This window comes from Diorhabda carinulata, chromosome 1, assembly GCF_026250575.1.
Source record: "Diorhabda carinulata isolate Delta chromosome 1, icDioCari1.1, whole genome shotgun sequence".
In the NCBI taxonomy this organism is placed as follows: Eukaryota; Metazoa; Arthropoda; class Insecta; order Coleoptera; family Chrysomelidae; genus Diorhabda; species Diorhabda carinulata.
The window spans coordinates 10,416,283-10,435,908 of NC_079460.1; the positions used below are offsets into that span (position 1 = coordinate 10,416,283).

Consider the following 19,626-nt stretch of genomic DNA (forward strand, 5'->3'; position numbering starts at 1 on the left):
AGCAACTTCTTTACCCTTTCACATCCAGAAAGTGCATGCCATGGAAGTAGAGGATTATCCAGCAAGACCGGCCTACGCTTGTTGGTTTCTAGATAAACAACAAGATGATACATTTGTTGGAAAAGTATTGTATACTGATGATGCTGTTTTCATACGAGACGTTTTTAGTAATTACCATAATTTATATTTATGGGCGGATTGAAATCCTCACGGTACAAATTCAACAAAGAATCAACATCGATGATTTTGTGTTAATCTGTGGGCAGGAATAGGGAGTGATAATGGTTAGCGACACTAAGAATTTCTCCCCCATATTATGTGATAATCTTTCAAACATTCACAGAGACATGTGGTTCATGCACGATGGAGCCCCTCCCCACTTCCTACAATGGATTTATTTTTTTTGTATCATAAAAACTTAGTATATGGTAAACACAAAGAATGTAAGGATCGATAGAATAAATTTCCATTATGACGCTATAAGGCAGAATCTTGCTCTTCCAAGTTCAAAGAAATACCCTCCGTAAACTCCAAAAATGTATAGAAGTGCACGATGCCCACTTCGAACATTTATTATAGTTTTAGATTAACCAACTAAATTTTTCTACATTTTAATTTTTTCCTCATGTAAGTAACACGATTTTCGATAGTATGCAATCCAATTAGAAATGTTTGATTGTGATTTAATACCTCCTGTAAGTATTTTCAATAAATAATTACAATTTATATACATATATAATCATCCATTAAAATTCATAATGTTCGAATGCATAATTCAGAAAATATACTTAATTATAAGTTCCGATATCGCAACTTTAAAAACGTATAACTTAGAAATGAGGAAATAAGGGGTTGTATAAGAAAAATTTTTCATGTTACAGCATTCTTTTCACGTCATCTACCAACTCCCAAATTTTTTCATCAAGTTCTGTATATTGCATGTAGTAATAAGCAGGACTTAAAAAAAATCTGCCCAGTATAGTGGAAGCAAATTTAAGTCCAATGAATTTTTGTGGTCGTGTTGATATAGAAAATTATGATTTTTAAGGATTTTTGGTTAAATGAAGTCAGTGTTGCTTATGTATATAAATCGATTATATATTTTTATTTGTTTCTTATTTTTAGAACTGACTCATGTACCAATTTTGATATTTATTATTGGAGATTCCTAGGATTTGTCCTAGTAGAAAATCTTTACTTCAAAGCCAAGACGCATTGAGAATTCTCCAGTTCTGGAGAGTTCTATAGGCTATAGCTATAGTTTTTTCGTATGTAGATAAATTTTTCGTCTTCGGACAATAATACTCTCCAATTCGGATGAGCACGAAATCTGGCCATTATGCCATGAACCTTTTATTATTCTCAACTTATTAAGGGTCAGCTAAGAATTCAAACATACCCTATGTTTGCGTTTGGCGTTTGCAACTAAAGGAGACTTCTAAAGCGAAACATTTCATGAAATTCAAATTAAAATAACATTAAAGCTAAATTATGAATTATGAAACGCGGGACTTAATTTAATGGGATCTTCCTTTGAATATGTTATCAAACCGACCTACGTTAGTATTTAAATCAAACTACTACTCACAATTCTTATCTTTTTCATGTGATAACAATAAGAAGAAAACATTGATTTTATTCAGTCGCATCAAGTACGTCATATGATTATAACCGTAACAATATCCCTCACATCCTAATCAGAACAGTCTAATAATATATAATATATATATATATATATATATATATATATATATAGCCACCTGTTTTTTAATCTTTCACTACACAGCGATTAAAAAAATGTAATAAAGGACACCTCACTCTATATTGGTAAAAGTGATGACAAACGTATTTATCTAATTTATATTTTGTTTTAGTAGGAGAAGTACTTGATAAGAAGTGGATCTATTTTTAGAACATTTATGTATAATTCAAAACACTTGTCAATTTTTCATTTAAATTGTGAAATAAAGAGTGACAAATATTAAAGAAAATCTTATAATGTGAGACGATAGAGTTATAACGAATTCTTCCAGTCAGTCGATAAAGTATATGTAGTTATGAAGCATCTATATCACACAGGATGTAAGTTACAGTAATATTTTGAATATTATAAGGACTCAATTTATGTAAGTATTCTATGTGTATACTCATTAAGTATACACATAGAATATTATTCATACGAATTGAAATAAACTTTAAAATAATACGCTTAAGATAACAACCCTCGGACGTTTAGACCCTATAGACAGTAACTTTGAAATTTAATTATAAATCTACAAAAAATCACGGAGTAGCGATAGATACTTCAAATTAATACACGGTATTTTTCTATGAGACATATTTATTTTTTGCAGCAGATGAAGTTGGATTAGTCAGTCGTTTACAATTGGTGCGACCAGTGGAATTTGTCAGTCGTGCTATTATTTTTCAGCAGAGCTGCAAAAGTTTATCAAAATATAATTTGAAAGCTATATATTCACTGCTCTATAATAGTCTTTAACTCTATAGGTATAATTATTACTGTAAATTAATTTAGATATACCGTAAGTGTTTAGGATTCTAATGATGTTTTTATGACACAAAATAATCGCTATATTTCTTAAGTTGCTGCAGATTGACATTTTTAGAGTATTTTCAAACAAGACGCCTGTATCTTCTGAAAATGTATTTGTAATTTGAATTATCCGGGTCCATTCAGGTTAAATACTGTGATTGTTTCTACGGGTTTGTCCGTTTTTATCCAAAAATTACCTACCCAAGTTACATGTTATTTTTTATGTTAATTTAATTGCAAATTTACAATCTACTCAGAAAATACAGAGTAATAAGTAGATGGTATGGTTTCTTGCTAAGTTACACGTGAACTTAGCTGAACTTAAAATATTCGGTCATCTTTAGGCCAAGACCACCTTATGTCCAACCTGCTTATTAATAATGTTCAAAGGGATTAATTTTGTGATTTAGACAAAAATTAAGTAATATATGAAATAACTTCAACAAGTGAGTTGCTTAAAAAGAACTGTTACTTTGGGGTTTGGGAAGTAAAATGTCGGATCATCTCAATTTAGTTAAGCCCCTAATTTTCTAGTATAACAACATTGTAAACTGCTGAATATAAAGAATTTAAAAAAATGTTAATGTTACTATTATTTTTCCAGTCTCTAAAATCCATGTGTTTATTTTTATCACACAAATAATTTTGACCTAACCGATTAATAGTTTGATGTGAATAACTTTATTTTGAAATCCGTTATAATTTATAAATAAATAATAAAACATGTGGTTTGTAATGTTTTGCTAGCCATAAAATAATGTGAATTCCTTATTTTATAAATAATAAAGACAACAAAAGTCGAAAATCATATTAAGCATTCGTTTTCCAGAATCTGATTTTCAAAAATTATCCGGGGGAAGAACCCCGGACCTCCACATTGTTGAGGGTATTCCATACCCCCCAGATCTCGCGGTAGAGGGAGCTTAAGCTGAGAGCCCCAAATGGTTTCAGTTCGGGTTTCTCAATAACTATCCATTTGAATCAAGAAAACAATCTCATATCAATTAGAACGCTCTTTTTCATATAATTTTAGCTAATGCTATCGGAATATTTCAAATGCTTAAAATTTATCAGATTGAAGGTTGAGTATACTCTTAATTTTCAAGATAACATTCCATCACATTATCATCTTGTAGAAAAGTGTTTACCTCCGATTGGAGACCCTAGTGACAACCTTAACAAAATGTGGACGCTCAAGATCTTGAATAACAATTTTATATTACCAATACGATATATAACGGTGGTATTTCAAGAAAACACTGTTGCGTGAAAGCCTGCTTTCTATACAAACAAATAGGTAATTTATAAATCTAGGTATTCCAGTAACTTTTAGAAACTAGATTTTTGGAAAATAAATCACTTTGTTCTAATAGATTAGCGTTGGGTACTTTCAATATGTACAACCATCCAACGGCAAGCATAAAGTCACATTCGAACGTTAAATAAGGTAAATAAGACTTAGCAATAGTAGATGGGACAGTTTATTGCGGATATCCCCAGAATATTCGTACAATGGTGTTTTAAGATGTTTTGTACTCCGCAAAATCTAGAAAACATCAGAGTTTACAAGTGAATTGATAATAGATCTAGAAATGTTCTTCCATATTTCACAAATAGATGTAACACGCCTTCTACGAGTATTTCCTTAATAATATGGATGGATGGAGAGTAGATGTTTCTGTAGGCCATTTAATGAGGTAATTGTGAAAGAGATGCACAGCGGCTTTATGTCGTTGTTGTTGTTGTGAATGATGAAGGTCCGACTAACAACGAAATTTATCATTAGTAGAATGAGGAAGATGAGAATACTACAGATGAATACACGAGATTATATTACTGTAATAAACATAGAACAAAATCACCCAAACACACCTCCTAGATATAACCGTACTAGAAGAAAATATTTTTTTACAATCTTCGGTTTGGTAATGTTATTGACCCTAAAATGCTCTCTATACGAATTTATGTACTGAAAACATTTCTGTAACTCACAAAGTAATATCAGTTTTTGAACTGTTCGTTGGTTATATTTCGCATAACAAAATCGAAATCTAGAAGAATAGCCGGCGTTAGACGGATTTGAAAGATAAGTATTTATTTCGAGTAGGTCAGAATTCTGATTCTTTTAAGAATAAAACACTTTGACGACAGAAACCTTAGAGTTTAAAGACAGCAAACAGATAAATTGGCATCAATAATAATGTTTCACAACATTTGAAGAGAGCCGGCAAACGTATTATTCTCTCTATATTATATTAATTGGTTTTCAGCGCAAATGCAAGTTTAGAGTGTAGATAACCGATAAACTGGAAAAGTATGGCTAGCTAGCCATCATTGTAGCCAACGGTTACAGTGAGAAAACAATTTTTTACTGTAATTCAACAACGAACCGCAGACTGAAAGTTGTTTTTAAAAAATATGTGATGGCTTTATGCTACCTCCCTCGAGAAAAACGAATTTGTTCCTTCCTTTTTTCTTTGATGATACAGTAGATCTGATAGGTGGTAAGCCCGAAAAAATTTTTTTAGTCTACAAAATACGATATGGACATTATTGATAGAATTCCCACTTTCTGTTACGTTTCAAAAAATACGAAACAATGGTCGTAAGTAATATGTATGTATACTAAATATACATATAAGGCTATTTATAAGAAATTTTGAAATTCGGTTAATAAAGGAACATATTAAGGTTATGTACTTATATGCGCACTAAAATTTTTGCATGGAACACATTACCTCATGTTGCACATAATTTCTAAAAGAGTAGTTCTAAAGTGTTCAATATCGATTACAACGCCTGTATTTTATTTCTGCAACAAATTTAATTTTCATAATATTTTCCTATTGCTCATATTTTACCCATTTTAATAAACTTCTAAAACAGTTTTTGTTCTTTCTTAAAACTCTTCCTATAGAAAATTTCCCGCACTTATGTTGTTTAATGCTCTTTGCAAATTTAATCATTATAAATTCTACTGAAAGATTAAATAAAACCACCAAATACTAGAAATGATAGGATTACTATTTAGCCATTTACTTTCGTTCTACAAATCGTATCAATCTACTTTACTTTGTTGGAAGTATCTATTGAGTATTGGATCCATATAATTGTTCGGAAATGTTATTTACCAGTGAGAATCAATTATAAATAATAATGAAATAATTCGATAAGGTAAGTAAAAATATAAATAGCGGTGTTTGTAATAGATATAGATAAGTATTTCTTATTTTATTATACAATTAAATCCAGCTGTAAAGATTGCGTTGATTGTAACAAGTGATAAAGTGAACAATTTTGCTCAAAAATCTGTTAATAAACATGCCTGCGCAATAAAAATAGGTAGTTGATCCAAGTACTCATACTAAAATAACTGTGATTGACAGGAATCAATCAATCAGACAAAAACAACAAATATTCATATGAAACAGACGAACGTTTGAATTGAAAATGAAATTACTAAGTCAGCAAATACATACTATAAATATAATCATACTATAATTTTGTTAATCACATTGATTGATCTATGTTGTAAATAATGAAATAATCAATGTGCGTTGAAAAATAATACTAGAAAATTGAAACTTTCTTTAGCCGAAATGAATTTTTGAATTCCTAAAAAAACTTAAATTACGGTTTGAATAGTTTCATTAGAATATTGCACGATTAAGGAATATTCTCATTTTGTTATAACTTATCATAAAACATCAATCAACATGTAGACGTCAATTCAACTGAATATATAAGAATTGATGGGTTTCGACCTCAATAGACATCAGAGGATATCAATCAACATGAAGTGATAATCACTTCAATCGGCTTCATTGGATTTAAATGGACAATATCTGACAAAAGTAGACGCCTAGATTTTTTAAATTATTAACTAATATGAGACATTAGGTGTCCCTCCAATCTCCGCATACAATAAATACAGTCCAAGAGTAAAGGCCGAGGAAAGGACGAGGAATGTTCTGAAGGCGATATCTCTCCTCTCAAATCGTATCATCAGTACTGTCGGGCGGTTCATGCATATTGTAGCCTTCTTTATTTCGAATTAAATTGTGCAAGATGCATGCCATCATGGCTGAATCGCAATTTTAATCGATTCGAGAGTGGCGAACGTATCGAGCCGGAGCCCGGAAGCATGTGGGACATGTGTGCGCACTACTTGTGAACCCACACCAATCCGTTCTTTGGAGAAAAATTGGGTCGGAGTCGGATCGGAGTGGTGTATGACAAGTGTGTCCAGGTCAGTCTGTTGCATACATTATTCATCGCATTGATAATGCCAAATAAAAATTGTAAATAAATATTATATATAAGTGTAAAATGTGAACTCTCAGTTATATGATACATATCAAGAGGTAAATGAGAAAGGCTTTAATATCAAGCCTCGAAAGTGTGTATTTGTACAAAAAATATTATTTTTCACTTGTAAATTACGAGGATATATTGCTATCCTAGACCAGTTCCATGCATAAACAAAATATTGCGTTACCATAGCAACGAACAATAATTTATTAGAAGTGTCAGTGTGTCAGTTTGACGTCAAAAAAGTAAACCAGAGTTACGCAATAAATTGAAAGAAAAAAGATTTTAAAACTTGGGGTATCGAGCCATCATCAAGTACCTGCATTTAAAAGGGTTAAGAGGTAAGCAGATTTACGACGATATGCTTAATACCCTTGGTTATCAATGTCCTTCGTATACAACCTTGAAAAATTGAGCTGCAAGCTTCAAAAGAGGTAAATCTTCCATTGAATATAATGACCGATCAGGAAAGCCAGTTTCTGTGTCAGTCCCCGAAAATATCGATGCAGTTCATAACATGATTATATCAGACCGTCGAATTGGACTAAAACGGATATCTGAAACACCGAATATTTTATACTAACGCGTTCATCATATAGTTCACGTTAATTTAGACATAAGAAAAATTGCTAAAAAACCGATCTTCAAATGTTTGAATGTTCACCAAAAGCGTGCAAGGATAGAAGCATCGCGTTCGATGTGGACTTCTTAAATCGAATTGTTACTATGGATGAAACTTGGGTCCATTTCTACAATCCAGAAACAAAGCATCAATCGATGGAATGGTGATACTCTGGTTCTTCAAGACCTAAGAAGTTTCGTGTCCAAAAATCTAATGGAAAAGTTCTTGCTTCAGTTTTTTGGGATTGCCATTGAGTAATCATGATTGATTTTTTGGATAAGGGTAGAACAATGACTGGAGATTAGTATTCGACATTACTGACCACTATACGGGAAAAAATTAAAGAGAAAAGACGCGGAAAGCTATCCAAAGGTGTTTTGTTTTTGCAGGACAACACCCCTGCACACAAATCTCATGTTGTCATTCGTGATTTAGGGTTTGATTTACTAGAACACCCCCCTTATTCACCAGATTTGGCTTCGTCCGACTATCATCTCTTTCCTCGACTGAAAAAAAGTTTGCAGAGCAAGAAGAAACATTTTGACTATTAAGACTTGATTCAGATTTTTGATTAAAATAAAATATTGGTGCTCAAGTGACTAAAAATTCAAATAAAAATTGCAAGATTGCAGATTCCTTCACAAATAAACAAACAACGAAGCAAACTGAAGAATAGAATGTAATAATTATGAAGCAAAGTTGTTGATAATTCATTCTGACTTACTAAAAATTGTGTTCACCAATATTGTAAATCCTGATAACAATCGAATGAATTACATCATATGTCAAAATTTTCGATAAATCTGACAGATATTTTAGTTTTAATCAAAGATGATGATGAACATCCAGGAAAAGGGTAAGGAATATTTTGCATCAAAGGGAAGATATGCATATTTGCTGGCATATTTCCATGTTTAACTAGAGAAAACATTACGATTTATTGCTTCATGCGCCATCTTTATCTGATCTGGCTCCCTTTCATTACTTTTTCCTCCTTAATTTGAAATAATCACATGGTGAATAGCGATTTTAGACAAATGAAGAGATGATATCAAAAACAATTGCTTACTTTACAGAACTTCCGGAAGATTCTTTTTTAGATAATTTGTAAAAAATTTGCATTAAGTGAGTTGAAAATAGATTATATGAAAAACACACTTCCATCAAACCAACCTTGCACAAACTTTTATTTTTGAAAAAGCATCATCCGTTCCTGATTTTGTACCTATCTAAAATTATAATAAATGCAAATCACCTATTTTGAGGTGAGTTTGTGGGAAGTTTCAGTCACATTTTGAATTGTAAATCATTTTCCAGATGAAGCCAGTCCTCTTTCCGTGGTTTTCTTTACAAAATTATTCTCATCCTCTTTGGTCAAAAAGGATTTAATCTCTTCCGAATGTGGTTTCAGACTTTCATTTATATAAAATTTAATAGTCGTCTTTCCAATAAAGTAATACGATATAGATATTTTCTATAAAAACAACCCCTAAGCCGAAACTAGATATAGAACTTGATATAGAGAGAAAACGAATTTATTAATTAGTAAATTAAGTACTTTCTACTTTCAAATGCAACAATCGAAATCATTTTATAAATTCTGGTAGAATACTACTTTACTCCTACTTTAAACTACTTTAAACATGGAATAGAAAATGGCAAGTAAATGGTAAATATGAGGGTGGTTGTATATAACAAACTAGCTGACAGAAGTGTCGAGACGTCATACGCTCTTTTATTTCATTTTTATGTTTAGAATTTTACGTTAATTTATTTCTCCGTAAAGAACAGCAAAGACAAACAATTTATTTTTTTTCCTTTACTGTGCAGTGAAACGTCATGCGACATTTAGGTTCATAAGGGTTTATTTGAAAATTAAACATGTAGCGAACAAGAACGTACAAATTTTTTGAAATATTGCTGTACTAACCGTAACTTTTACAAGGGATAAGCCATACAGGGTTTTATGTCATACAGGATGTTTCTAAATTCACATGACAAAATTCAGAAGGTGATTACTCGTATGAAATTAAAATGGGTATTTCCTAAAACAAAATTTCCTCAGCCCACCCGTTTCCAAGATATCACCCTTAAAAGGTGATGACTAAAATTGTGCTTTTATTTTTTTTTCTAAAATTTCAGTCACTAAGGTATTTTTTCAATATTCGCGGGTGAAATTAGCAGCCCTTACTTTCTTCCATATGAAAACTTTTTTCAAGTTTTATGAAATATAATCGAAATCCTTGTTTCATTTAAAAATATTTTTCATTCTCAAATTTTTTTCTCAAAACCAATAAACACCATATTCAATTTTTTTTGATAAATTGAAAGAGAAACAGTAAAGATGTAAAATGTAGTACAATTCATAATGAATGCTGGAAATAACCACCTCTACCTTGTTTTTAATTACAAAGTTTTAGAATAATAGACGGTTGTCACTTCGACAATTCATTTACCGTGTTTATTCAAATTGTAGTGATGTCAAACACTAATGTTAATAGTTACCAATTGTAATTTACATAAATTTGTCATCTGTGTTATTTTGCTTTATCTGTGTATTGTAACATGTATACAAACGCTGAAAAGGCAAACATGCGTTTTGTGTATGGTATGGCAAATGGTAATTCGCGACAAGCTGGACTTCTTTATACTGATAAATATCCGCAACAAATGACGCCTTATCATTCCGTATTTGCACGTATGCACAACTGCTTATCCTTATGTTAAAAAGAAATTCTAAGTCTACACTGGTCGTTTCCGGATAGGTAGAAATATAATGGTAGAACAAGAGTTTTTAGATGAAATTCATGTACAAGCGAAACAAAGCACTAGAAAAAAGGCCAACGCCTTAAATATTAGCCATTCATCAGTGTGGCGAGTTTTAAAAGAGAATATACGAAATACTCAATTTTCAAATAATGTACTGTTTACGAACGAGGCACATTTTTCAAGAATATTTATCGTAAATTTTCACAATATTATATTATATAGCACCTTTTTCAAGATATTTGTTCAGTGAACGTATGGTTTGGTATTGTAGAGAATAACTTGATTGAGCCACATTTTCTGCCTAAACTATTAAATTTTATTTCTTATACCTGTTTTCTAAAATGATCGCCGTGAAGTATTTGAAGTGATCGCACTCAATATCAGACAAAACATATGGTTCGTACACAATGGTACACAAAGGTGCTGCACAACTTTTAGATGCAACACACCCAAACCGTTGGATTGGTCTAGAAGGACACCAGCTTTGTCCTCCTCGATCTACACAGTTATATCTTTGTGATTTCTGTTTATTAGTTTACCTCAAATCAATAACCTACAAGATACCCATAATTCATGATATCAACGATTTGAAGAATCATATTCAATAGCGTTTCGGGGGCCCTCCTCGACCAATGTTACTATGAATACAAATGAAAACCGTGAAGTGATGTCGATTCATTTGATTAAATCAAAACGAATAAATTTTCAATAAATTATTATTTTCAATCAATGTAATGTAATCAATTTCGTTATCAATAACATTGTGTCATCTAGTGTGCAAATTTTCAATATCGTACTGATAAAAATCAATTGGTTCTAGAGTAAAATACCTACTTCGAGATGAAATTTCAAACATCATCCAAATTTTTTAATTTTTTTCAAGGTTCGTCTTGCATAGTACGATCTTGTATTATTTATTGTGTTGCATAATAACGCCTTTTCTGTTGTCAATCGTTGAATACTTTTCGATTAAAAATTTCGGTTTCAATTTCGCATATACTCCACTAAACCTCAGGAGCGCCGTTTTTGGATATAAACCCGGCTTCGTAATACTTCGTGGTGATTTATTTGAAGAGCCTTTTGCGTTTCGAATTATCATATAGTTATCAAGTTAAAGCAAAAAACAGTATGAGCCGTTGAAACAATACGTTCTATGTAGGTAATTGACGATTAATTTTGTTTTTTTTTCGGACAATTAGAAGGAATCCAAACACCTGCTCAGTCCATTTTTCCAATCAGCCCACACATGCTCTTAGATGTTCAACCAAGAATTGTTGAGGGAGTTTTAGAATTCTTAGATTGTCAGACATTGATTTGTTTCCACTCCCGCCTTTAACAAGTCCTTGTCTAATACTATTGATCTTTTAGGAGTCAGAGAGGTGAAAACCATGAGATTTGAACTTGAAACCATATTGGGCATATAGGAACAGATAAACATCGAAACTACTTTTGATGACAACGGTTGCGTTACAACCCTTACTAAAATTAAAAACATACAATGCTGGAAATTGCAAATAATTATTATTCAATAGTTACAATAACCTTGAAATGTCTTTAACATGACTTTGAAGTACGCATTAAGCTGATAAATAGCAATGAAACATCTACAAAAAACAACATTACTTTCTGGTCCCCCTTTAGATATTATTTAAAAAGTCCGTGTAAACGATTTCTAACCCGATTCGAGCAAATTGTGATGAAATTTTTCTCAGCGATGCGCATTTCAGTCTTCAAAAACACTATCTGATGGTAAATGTTTTCGCACAATTTGCAGAATTTTCATAGTTCATCTCGTTTTGGTAGTCGTTGGATTTATGATTTCCAACAAACGTTTTCACCTGGAATATATCCTGCGTCACTATCGACATGAACAGTAATCAAACGAGGGCCTTTACTAGAGGGTTTTAAGAGCCCTAAATTTTATATGTCATTTCAGGTTTTATTGTGAGTGTAACTAGAATAAATAAAAGTTTCAACAGTAGGAAAATTCTCCTTCCGTTTTCGCTATATTGCTTTTCATGGAAATTCCAGGTATTAATTTTAAAAACAATTTTTACACTATCATTATAATCGAAATTTCCGTATATAGATCTTATACGCTAGATAGTAATTTACAATACTATTTCTTAACGTCTTCTAGCATTGATTTGGCTTTTTGCCAGTCCTTTTCTTTTGTAGAGCAAAAAAAAGAGTTTACGCGCTAGAAATTCAACGAAAAATTCGTAAGCTAAAACATAGAACAGCTGATACACGTCCACCGACCTAAAATAAATATTCGACGTTATTTCAAAATTTACACATTATTCTTCATACCACTGACCTCACTTTGAACTTCAATAATAAATACAAACCTCAAAACCATTACGTTTACAAAAATTCTGCTAAATCATTATGACATTAACATTCTTGAATGTGGTCATTATATTCAAACTTTTACTCAAACAAAACTTCTGCTTCCTTCATATTTTAAATTACTAAATAGCTCACAGCTTTTGTCGCTTAAAAATTTATAAGGAATTTTACTCTTAGCACGATCAATCGATTAACATAGAAATATGTATGGAAATCTGGAATTTTTTCGATGTGAATAGTAAAAAAACAGTATCAAATGTGCAATCGGTGACGATGGGGAGAGTTTGTCAACAAACTTCTGAAAATGCGAGTCCCCGAGCTAGCATGGTCGAGTTATAATTAAAATGATTAGCTGTATCAGCAGTGAGGAAATTAATTTTAATTTTTAATTCAGTTTTTTGTAATATGGAAGGATATTGTTAATCGAGATATATAATAGCAGCGTGAGCTGAAAATATCATGAAATCATTAAAAACATTTGAAAATCTACTATTCTATTAAGTAAACTCAATTATTTCACTATTAAGTTTGTCAGAATTGTATATTTCACTAATACTTAACATAACATCCTATCAATATACCACACACTCCAAAATGTTTTCTTGATTATTGCTGGAATTTCCAAAAAATGCCAGAAGAGTTGATTATATTCAAATAAGCAACTATGTAATGTTGCATACTGTGTGAAATGCTGACTCCTCCATTTTTTTATCAAATTTTTACATTCACCTCGTATTAGACTAGGTCCTATACTATAGACTAACACATTTTTATAGCAACAATACAGCAAGCTGAGTGTTATAGGTTCACAAATATCTAGAAAATAAACTAAGATAGGACACTATAACTTACAGTATTCATATTTTATTATTTCATTTGGAATATTCTAGCTAATCCATGAGTTTCTTTATATCACAGTCTTCTTGTAGTGGGTACTTCAATGACTGTAGTAGTTGATTCTATTTACGTTTTTACTCGTACTCCATTCATTTGATTAAGAGACGTCAATTTGCATATTTGAATTTCTCATTCTTTAATTATTGCGATAGAATATATTTTATTTTACGAACTAATGACATTGACAATGACCCATTATCATTGGTATCTATTCAATTATAAAGAAAATACGTATATATATATATATATATATATATATATATATATATAATAAAAAATCTACTGTATTATGAAATCTTCTTTTATATAGTTTCCAAAACATATTCCATAATCATAAAAGTGGTTAAAAATGTTTACATTTAAATTCCTGTAAACTGTAAACTCTTGGCAACCACTTTTTAACAACCTGTATGAATCCAGATATTTCTCGCCGAATTTAGTTACAATAATATTTAGAGGAATAGCTAACTAAAATACAGTAGAATCCAGAGAATGTTGAAGAGGTCGGATTGAAGATGAACTCCCTTGTAGTAATAAAGATTTTAAAAAACCTTGAAAGAAAAGAATTGTGAAGAATGTATTGAACAATGAAGCGGAAGTAGAAACGAATATCTACGTTAATAAGTAGAAATATGAAGGAAACACCTACACGAATAAATAATAAAAACAAAAGAAATAAAAATGTTATTGAAATATTTTTAAAAGAAACCGCAAAAGTGTCTGAAAAAATGAGACTATGAATAGTGTACAATTGAGCATGCTTCCCTTAATGCCTAAACAATAGCAAAAAGACTAATTACTTTTATTTGCATTAATGATAGATAGATTTGAAATGGCAATAAATCAAAAAATAAGTAATCTTTGGTAATATAACTTTTATGTATATATAGATTTTTTGATGAATGAAAGTAATTACAGACCCAAAAGTTCGAGGTTGAGTTGGTAGATTGAATTGAACAAAATATTAAATAGCAACAAAGCACAGTTTAGTTATTGACAATAATAAGTTGAAAAATAGATGTCAAAGTATTTCCATATCATGATTTTTATGTTTGTGAAATGAAATGTAGTGAAAATTCAATTTTTACAATTTTGTTGTTTTCAATGTGAACATTAGTAATTAATAGAAATAATAATAAAAAAAATACATTCAGCTCTATAATGTGTTAGGTACTGATTTTTGAAAACTATTGAAGAAGTTTAGAGGAATTATTGTTTAATGTAACCTACACACAAAATATTTACCATTTCTGTGTTGGCAATATAATTACTGGAATTCGGCAATACCACAGCAACGTGCACCTCCCATTGATTAGAGGTTTCATTATATATTGAACAATAGTCATCTTCGCTATCACCGGATTCTTCACACTGAGTAGGAATTTTCTGGCACGGTTCCGAAACCGGCCAGGGTTTCTGATTTAAAATATCGTAATTAAAATCTGAATCCGCAAAAGATGTAGCCAAAAATAACATAAACATGAAATAAACCATCACTGACTATATTATGGCACAATTGGTCACGACATAAGCAAGAAATAAAATTCTCACAGTCCGATCGCAACACATTTTACGAAAACATTCAATCTACTAAAGTTGATAGCCGTTGATAGCAATTACTGATAGTGTGTCGGCGCAAAAGATAATATTTTCACTAAATGATTGGGTAGACAAAGTATTTTAATTGATTTATCATAGAAAATTTATTACCTAGATCGAGTACTTCAGCGCTACCTGAACAGATATATGTTATTTTAATCTAATTTCGTAATAATTTTGTAACACCAATTTCAATTTTAAGACAGTTATTGAAGCCTCTTCAGCCCCTAACTAAATCTACATAAGGCGGAGAATTGATTGAAAATCTATATTCTCATTTATACGAAAAATATAAATTATTTTCAACGAACGTCAATTTAAGTACGTAAACACACTCTGTTCATGCTTTTGTGATTTAGATTTTGTGGATAACGAGCTGTCAGCGAACTACAACTACAATAAATAATAGTAGAGAAAATCAGTTGAACATGTTTATTTTTATCTACATAACTAAAAAACTCGAAATGTTATTTATATCCTAAACGAATTATTTAGAGGTTCTCTTAAATCAACAAATAACACTGGCCGATACTATTTTGTACCACAATACTACTGAAACTAATTTCCGTGGTTCTCATGTAGGTACCTAAAAATATATAATACTGACCGAAACGGTTGTATCGCAATACCATTGTCAGTACTAATTTGTTTTGATGGTACTTTGGAGTATTTTGCTTCAAAGCCATCAATAAGAGGGTTCTTAAGGTTTTTATACATTCATTGACATTAGAAGTGATCTGATTTCGTAGACTCAATCTGCTTACTCCTTGAAATTTCATCAAGAAACTGGAATCTGTGTAATAAAAATGATCAAAATGAAATAAAACAAAAAATGTTCGCCATCGAGAACACCATGGACACCAACAATATTGATATTGGTTTCGAGACAATTGATAGATTCATCACCCTAACAAATGTTCAGATTATGAATCTACCTGAGTTTTAACAAAGAAAACTATTAGCAAAATGCATGTTTTAGATTTTGAATAAATATTCGACGCCATTAAAAATGACATATTTTTCAATATAAACATTGTTCATATTTCTATTTTATATTTATGACAATAATTTCATTCCTCTAGGATGGAATATAGTTATTTGAATATACTTTCTTATCCCGCAAAAAGATTTCACCTCAATATAAATTATCAACATAATCTATAATGTAACACGATAAACTTTTGTTGTTGGCCAGTGTAATCTAACACATGCTGATTAGTAAATCTAACAAAACTTTTCAATTTACACTACTAATTTTGACTCGAAATTTAATTACAATATGTTCAACAAATATATAATTGTGTTAATAAATTACACCCACTGAAGTTGCACAAAAAGCGGAAAATGTATATATTCTACGATAAAAATCTAGGAAAGTATGAAATTTAGAGAAACTTTGAATCAAAATTAAAAAAATCCTTCCATTCAGGATTCAAACTCTCCCCTATGTTTAAGGTGAAAACTCAATAACTGAATCATCTAATCTGCAATGATTTTTTAGTCGAATACTATTGAAGTATACAGTGTAGATATGAGTTCAATTACAACGAAATCGCTTGATCCAGAGGAGATGATAGTATTAATTACATGTCAGAGATAAAATTGTTGAATTAATAAACTTCCAATCATGTCTTTTATGAGGTTGAATTCAATATCACAAATGTACATATAAATAGAGTATCCACGTTTTTAAAAAATGTTGACACGATTTTCGCATAGTCATAATAAATTAGAAGTTTGTGTGTAAAAGTGTGATGAAATGAATCCAAATCTATTTCATGGGCACTAAATTCATGAAGTTAGCGAAAATATTTTCACACATCGTATACAACGATAATGAATTTTATTGACAATATAAGGTAAATGTGCTATCCCAAAATTAACCACTAAACAAGAAGTTTATAATAAACTGAATTTCGATATGAAAGCAATTTAATCTTCACTCGATTACTAAGTATCTTTTGAAGTCTTGAATGAATAAAAACGTAATGTCGCATAAAAGAGGTTCCGAGGATATTCCTTTATTAACACACTGTTTTTGCAGCTAAACATTTTCAAAGAAATAACATTAACCTTAACTCAAAATATCTGCGTGCTTTATTTGAAAAATCTCATTTCATAGGGACTTATAAATAAAGATGATAATTGAATATTTTTAACCACAGTATGCAGTTCAATAAACGAAATTATCAAAAATACTCTCAGATACAGAGCGATGTTGGTCTATCGATCTTGTTGTTATATTTACTTCGTCAATATCCATAAGCGACAAGCAGAGGCTAAGTAATTGATTAGTAATTATAATAAATTGAAATTTCGCTAAACCTTTCCAATTATGCTCTAACTGTTGTTTTAAATGCGTAATATATCAAAATAGATTATATCAACTCAAATTATCTCCATGTGTTTGAAAGAATTAAGCTACGATTTGGATGATTTTTTTTATATTATGTAAGTTGAATATTATTTTCATGTACTAGAAAATTATTTTTAATATCATATCCATTGAAAACGATTCTTCTTCAAGCTTCTTAAACTTGAAAAAATATTTCATTATATTAATTTATGTACAAAAAAAGGAATTACAACTCTCAATCAAAGAACTCTTAAACATTCCAATGCATATATATATATATATATATATATATATATATATATATATATATATATATATAGTTATGTAGGACCTTTCCTGAACAAAAAGTATGTATTCATTGTTGTAGAACTGTAGACGAATCCTCACGAAATCAACATATCATAGAAGTGATACATACATTCTATCATTGCAAATACTTCAAAACATTTTAGGTTCGTTCCAACCTGTTAATTTAGACCGTTCTTGGAAGCGTTTGAATGATATTTTCTGTGCACTCTCCGGCTCAGTTGAAGGAATCTTTTTTTAAAATACTCACCCTATAAAAAATTTACTTATTTGGGTTGGCCATATTACGTATACAAGTGAGACACCATAATATTATACTAATTGTGGCATTTAGTAGGTAATTAGTGATAATGCTGATTTTTTTTATTTATTTGTGGATTCCTTCTTCGTTTTTACGTCATCATTAGCTTCTTAATTCCTCAAATATCTCTATTTATTTTTCTCCAATTATAATGCTATTTTTACATTTCTTTTTTTGATGATTCACTCTTTTGTATATTTTCCTTTTCTGTATACGATCCACAATCTGGACTTCTGGACTAATAAACACGTTGATTTAGATATTTAAATGAGCATGTGAATAATCTACTTTTTGGAGAATGCTCGCCGCGAACGTCTTGGCAACATGCTAATATGGTTTAGAAACGTACTCTAACTCATCATCTCAGACATGACTGATTTAATAATATAAGTTAAGGGGCTTAGATTTTTAAACAAAGAAAGAAGTCTAATGGCGTCAGATCAGGAAATCGTGCTGGCCATTCTATCTGACCGCGCCACCGATTGGAAAAAATTGGTTCAGATACCATGCCGGAAATTGATTTAATAATGGAAGATGATCCATCTTGCAGAAACCATATTATATTCGCAAGGTTTGCTGGATCAGGATATAAGTTTTGTGGGTCTCCTTTAAAATCAATCATAAGAATATGTATATTAAATGAGAATAACCAAATATTTTATGAAATCAGATGATTCTTGTTTTTAATGTTATTTTGTGTAATAATTCGGAGAGCAATCAACAATTCCTAAACAGTTGAAAATACGTATAGGATTTTGTGAATAGATTATATCGAAAATTTTCTGAAGAATCCAAAAAAAATAAATAATACACATGTAAAATAAGAAAGTTGGTTTTGACCACTGTCACCTGACACACCATGTATATTTCTAAAAAGAAATTCATTTATTTATTAACGAATTTACTCCATTTGGCTGCTCTACACTGTATATCTTATCAGCGATAAATTACTTTCTGTCTTGTATGTTTCACTTTTTCAAACACACCGACAACGCCGAAATATATTTAAATGCGACCCTATATCTTATCTTTTAATTGTAGGTTTTTTCCAGAAGTATTCTATACATTTTATCACAAACAATGTTTTCCCTAATGTTGATCTGAAAGTACTTGAACATGAACTAGAAATTGTAAAAGGGTTATAGGTTGATTTGATTTATAATAATTTAACAAAATAGCATCTTCTATAATATTGTAATAATAACTATACTGTCAAGAAATTCCAGACGTAAAATTTATAAAATTCTAATTTGAGAAACCAATGAGACCTGTTGCGTATTTTTACCCAAAATGTGCAGCTCATTCGCAGTTTAATAGATCTTAGGACGGGAATTTAAATGGTATTCAAATAAATATGTGGCGTAATTTTATTTAATACCGATGTTGGAAAATGAAGAATATGTATAGTCTTAACAATTTTCTATAAGTAGTAAGTTGATTTCCATTTAAAATCTAGGAAATCTAAAAACATGCGGATCTACATTTTTCGGAAAAAGGGTCGGTTATATTATACAACGAATATGAAGAATATAAAGAATGTAAAGACTGAAAATAGTCGA

The 19,626-nt window shown here is 30.6% G+C and overlaps 1 protein-coding gene across 1 annotated transcript in view; it reads right to left on the reverse strand.

Moving 5' to 3' along the window:
* The window catches only part of LOC130893783 (atrial natriuretic peptide receptor 2-like), a 110,878-nt gene extending 95,601 nt beyond the window's left edge, over positions 1-15,277 (reverse strand). Inside the window, exon 1 of the mRNA XM_057800158.1 lies at positions 14,751-15,277. Within this exon, the coding sequence (XP_057656141.1) occupies positions 14,751-14,999 (249 nt within the window). The 5' untranslated portion in view covers positions 15,000-15,277. The remainder of the gene's footprint in view (positions 1-14,750) is intronic.
* Positions 15,278-19,626: the final 4,349 nt, after the last annotated feature.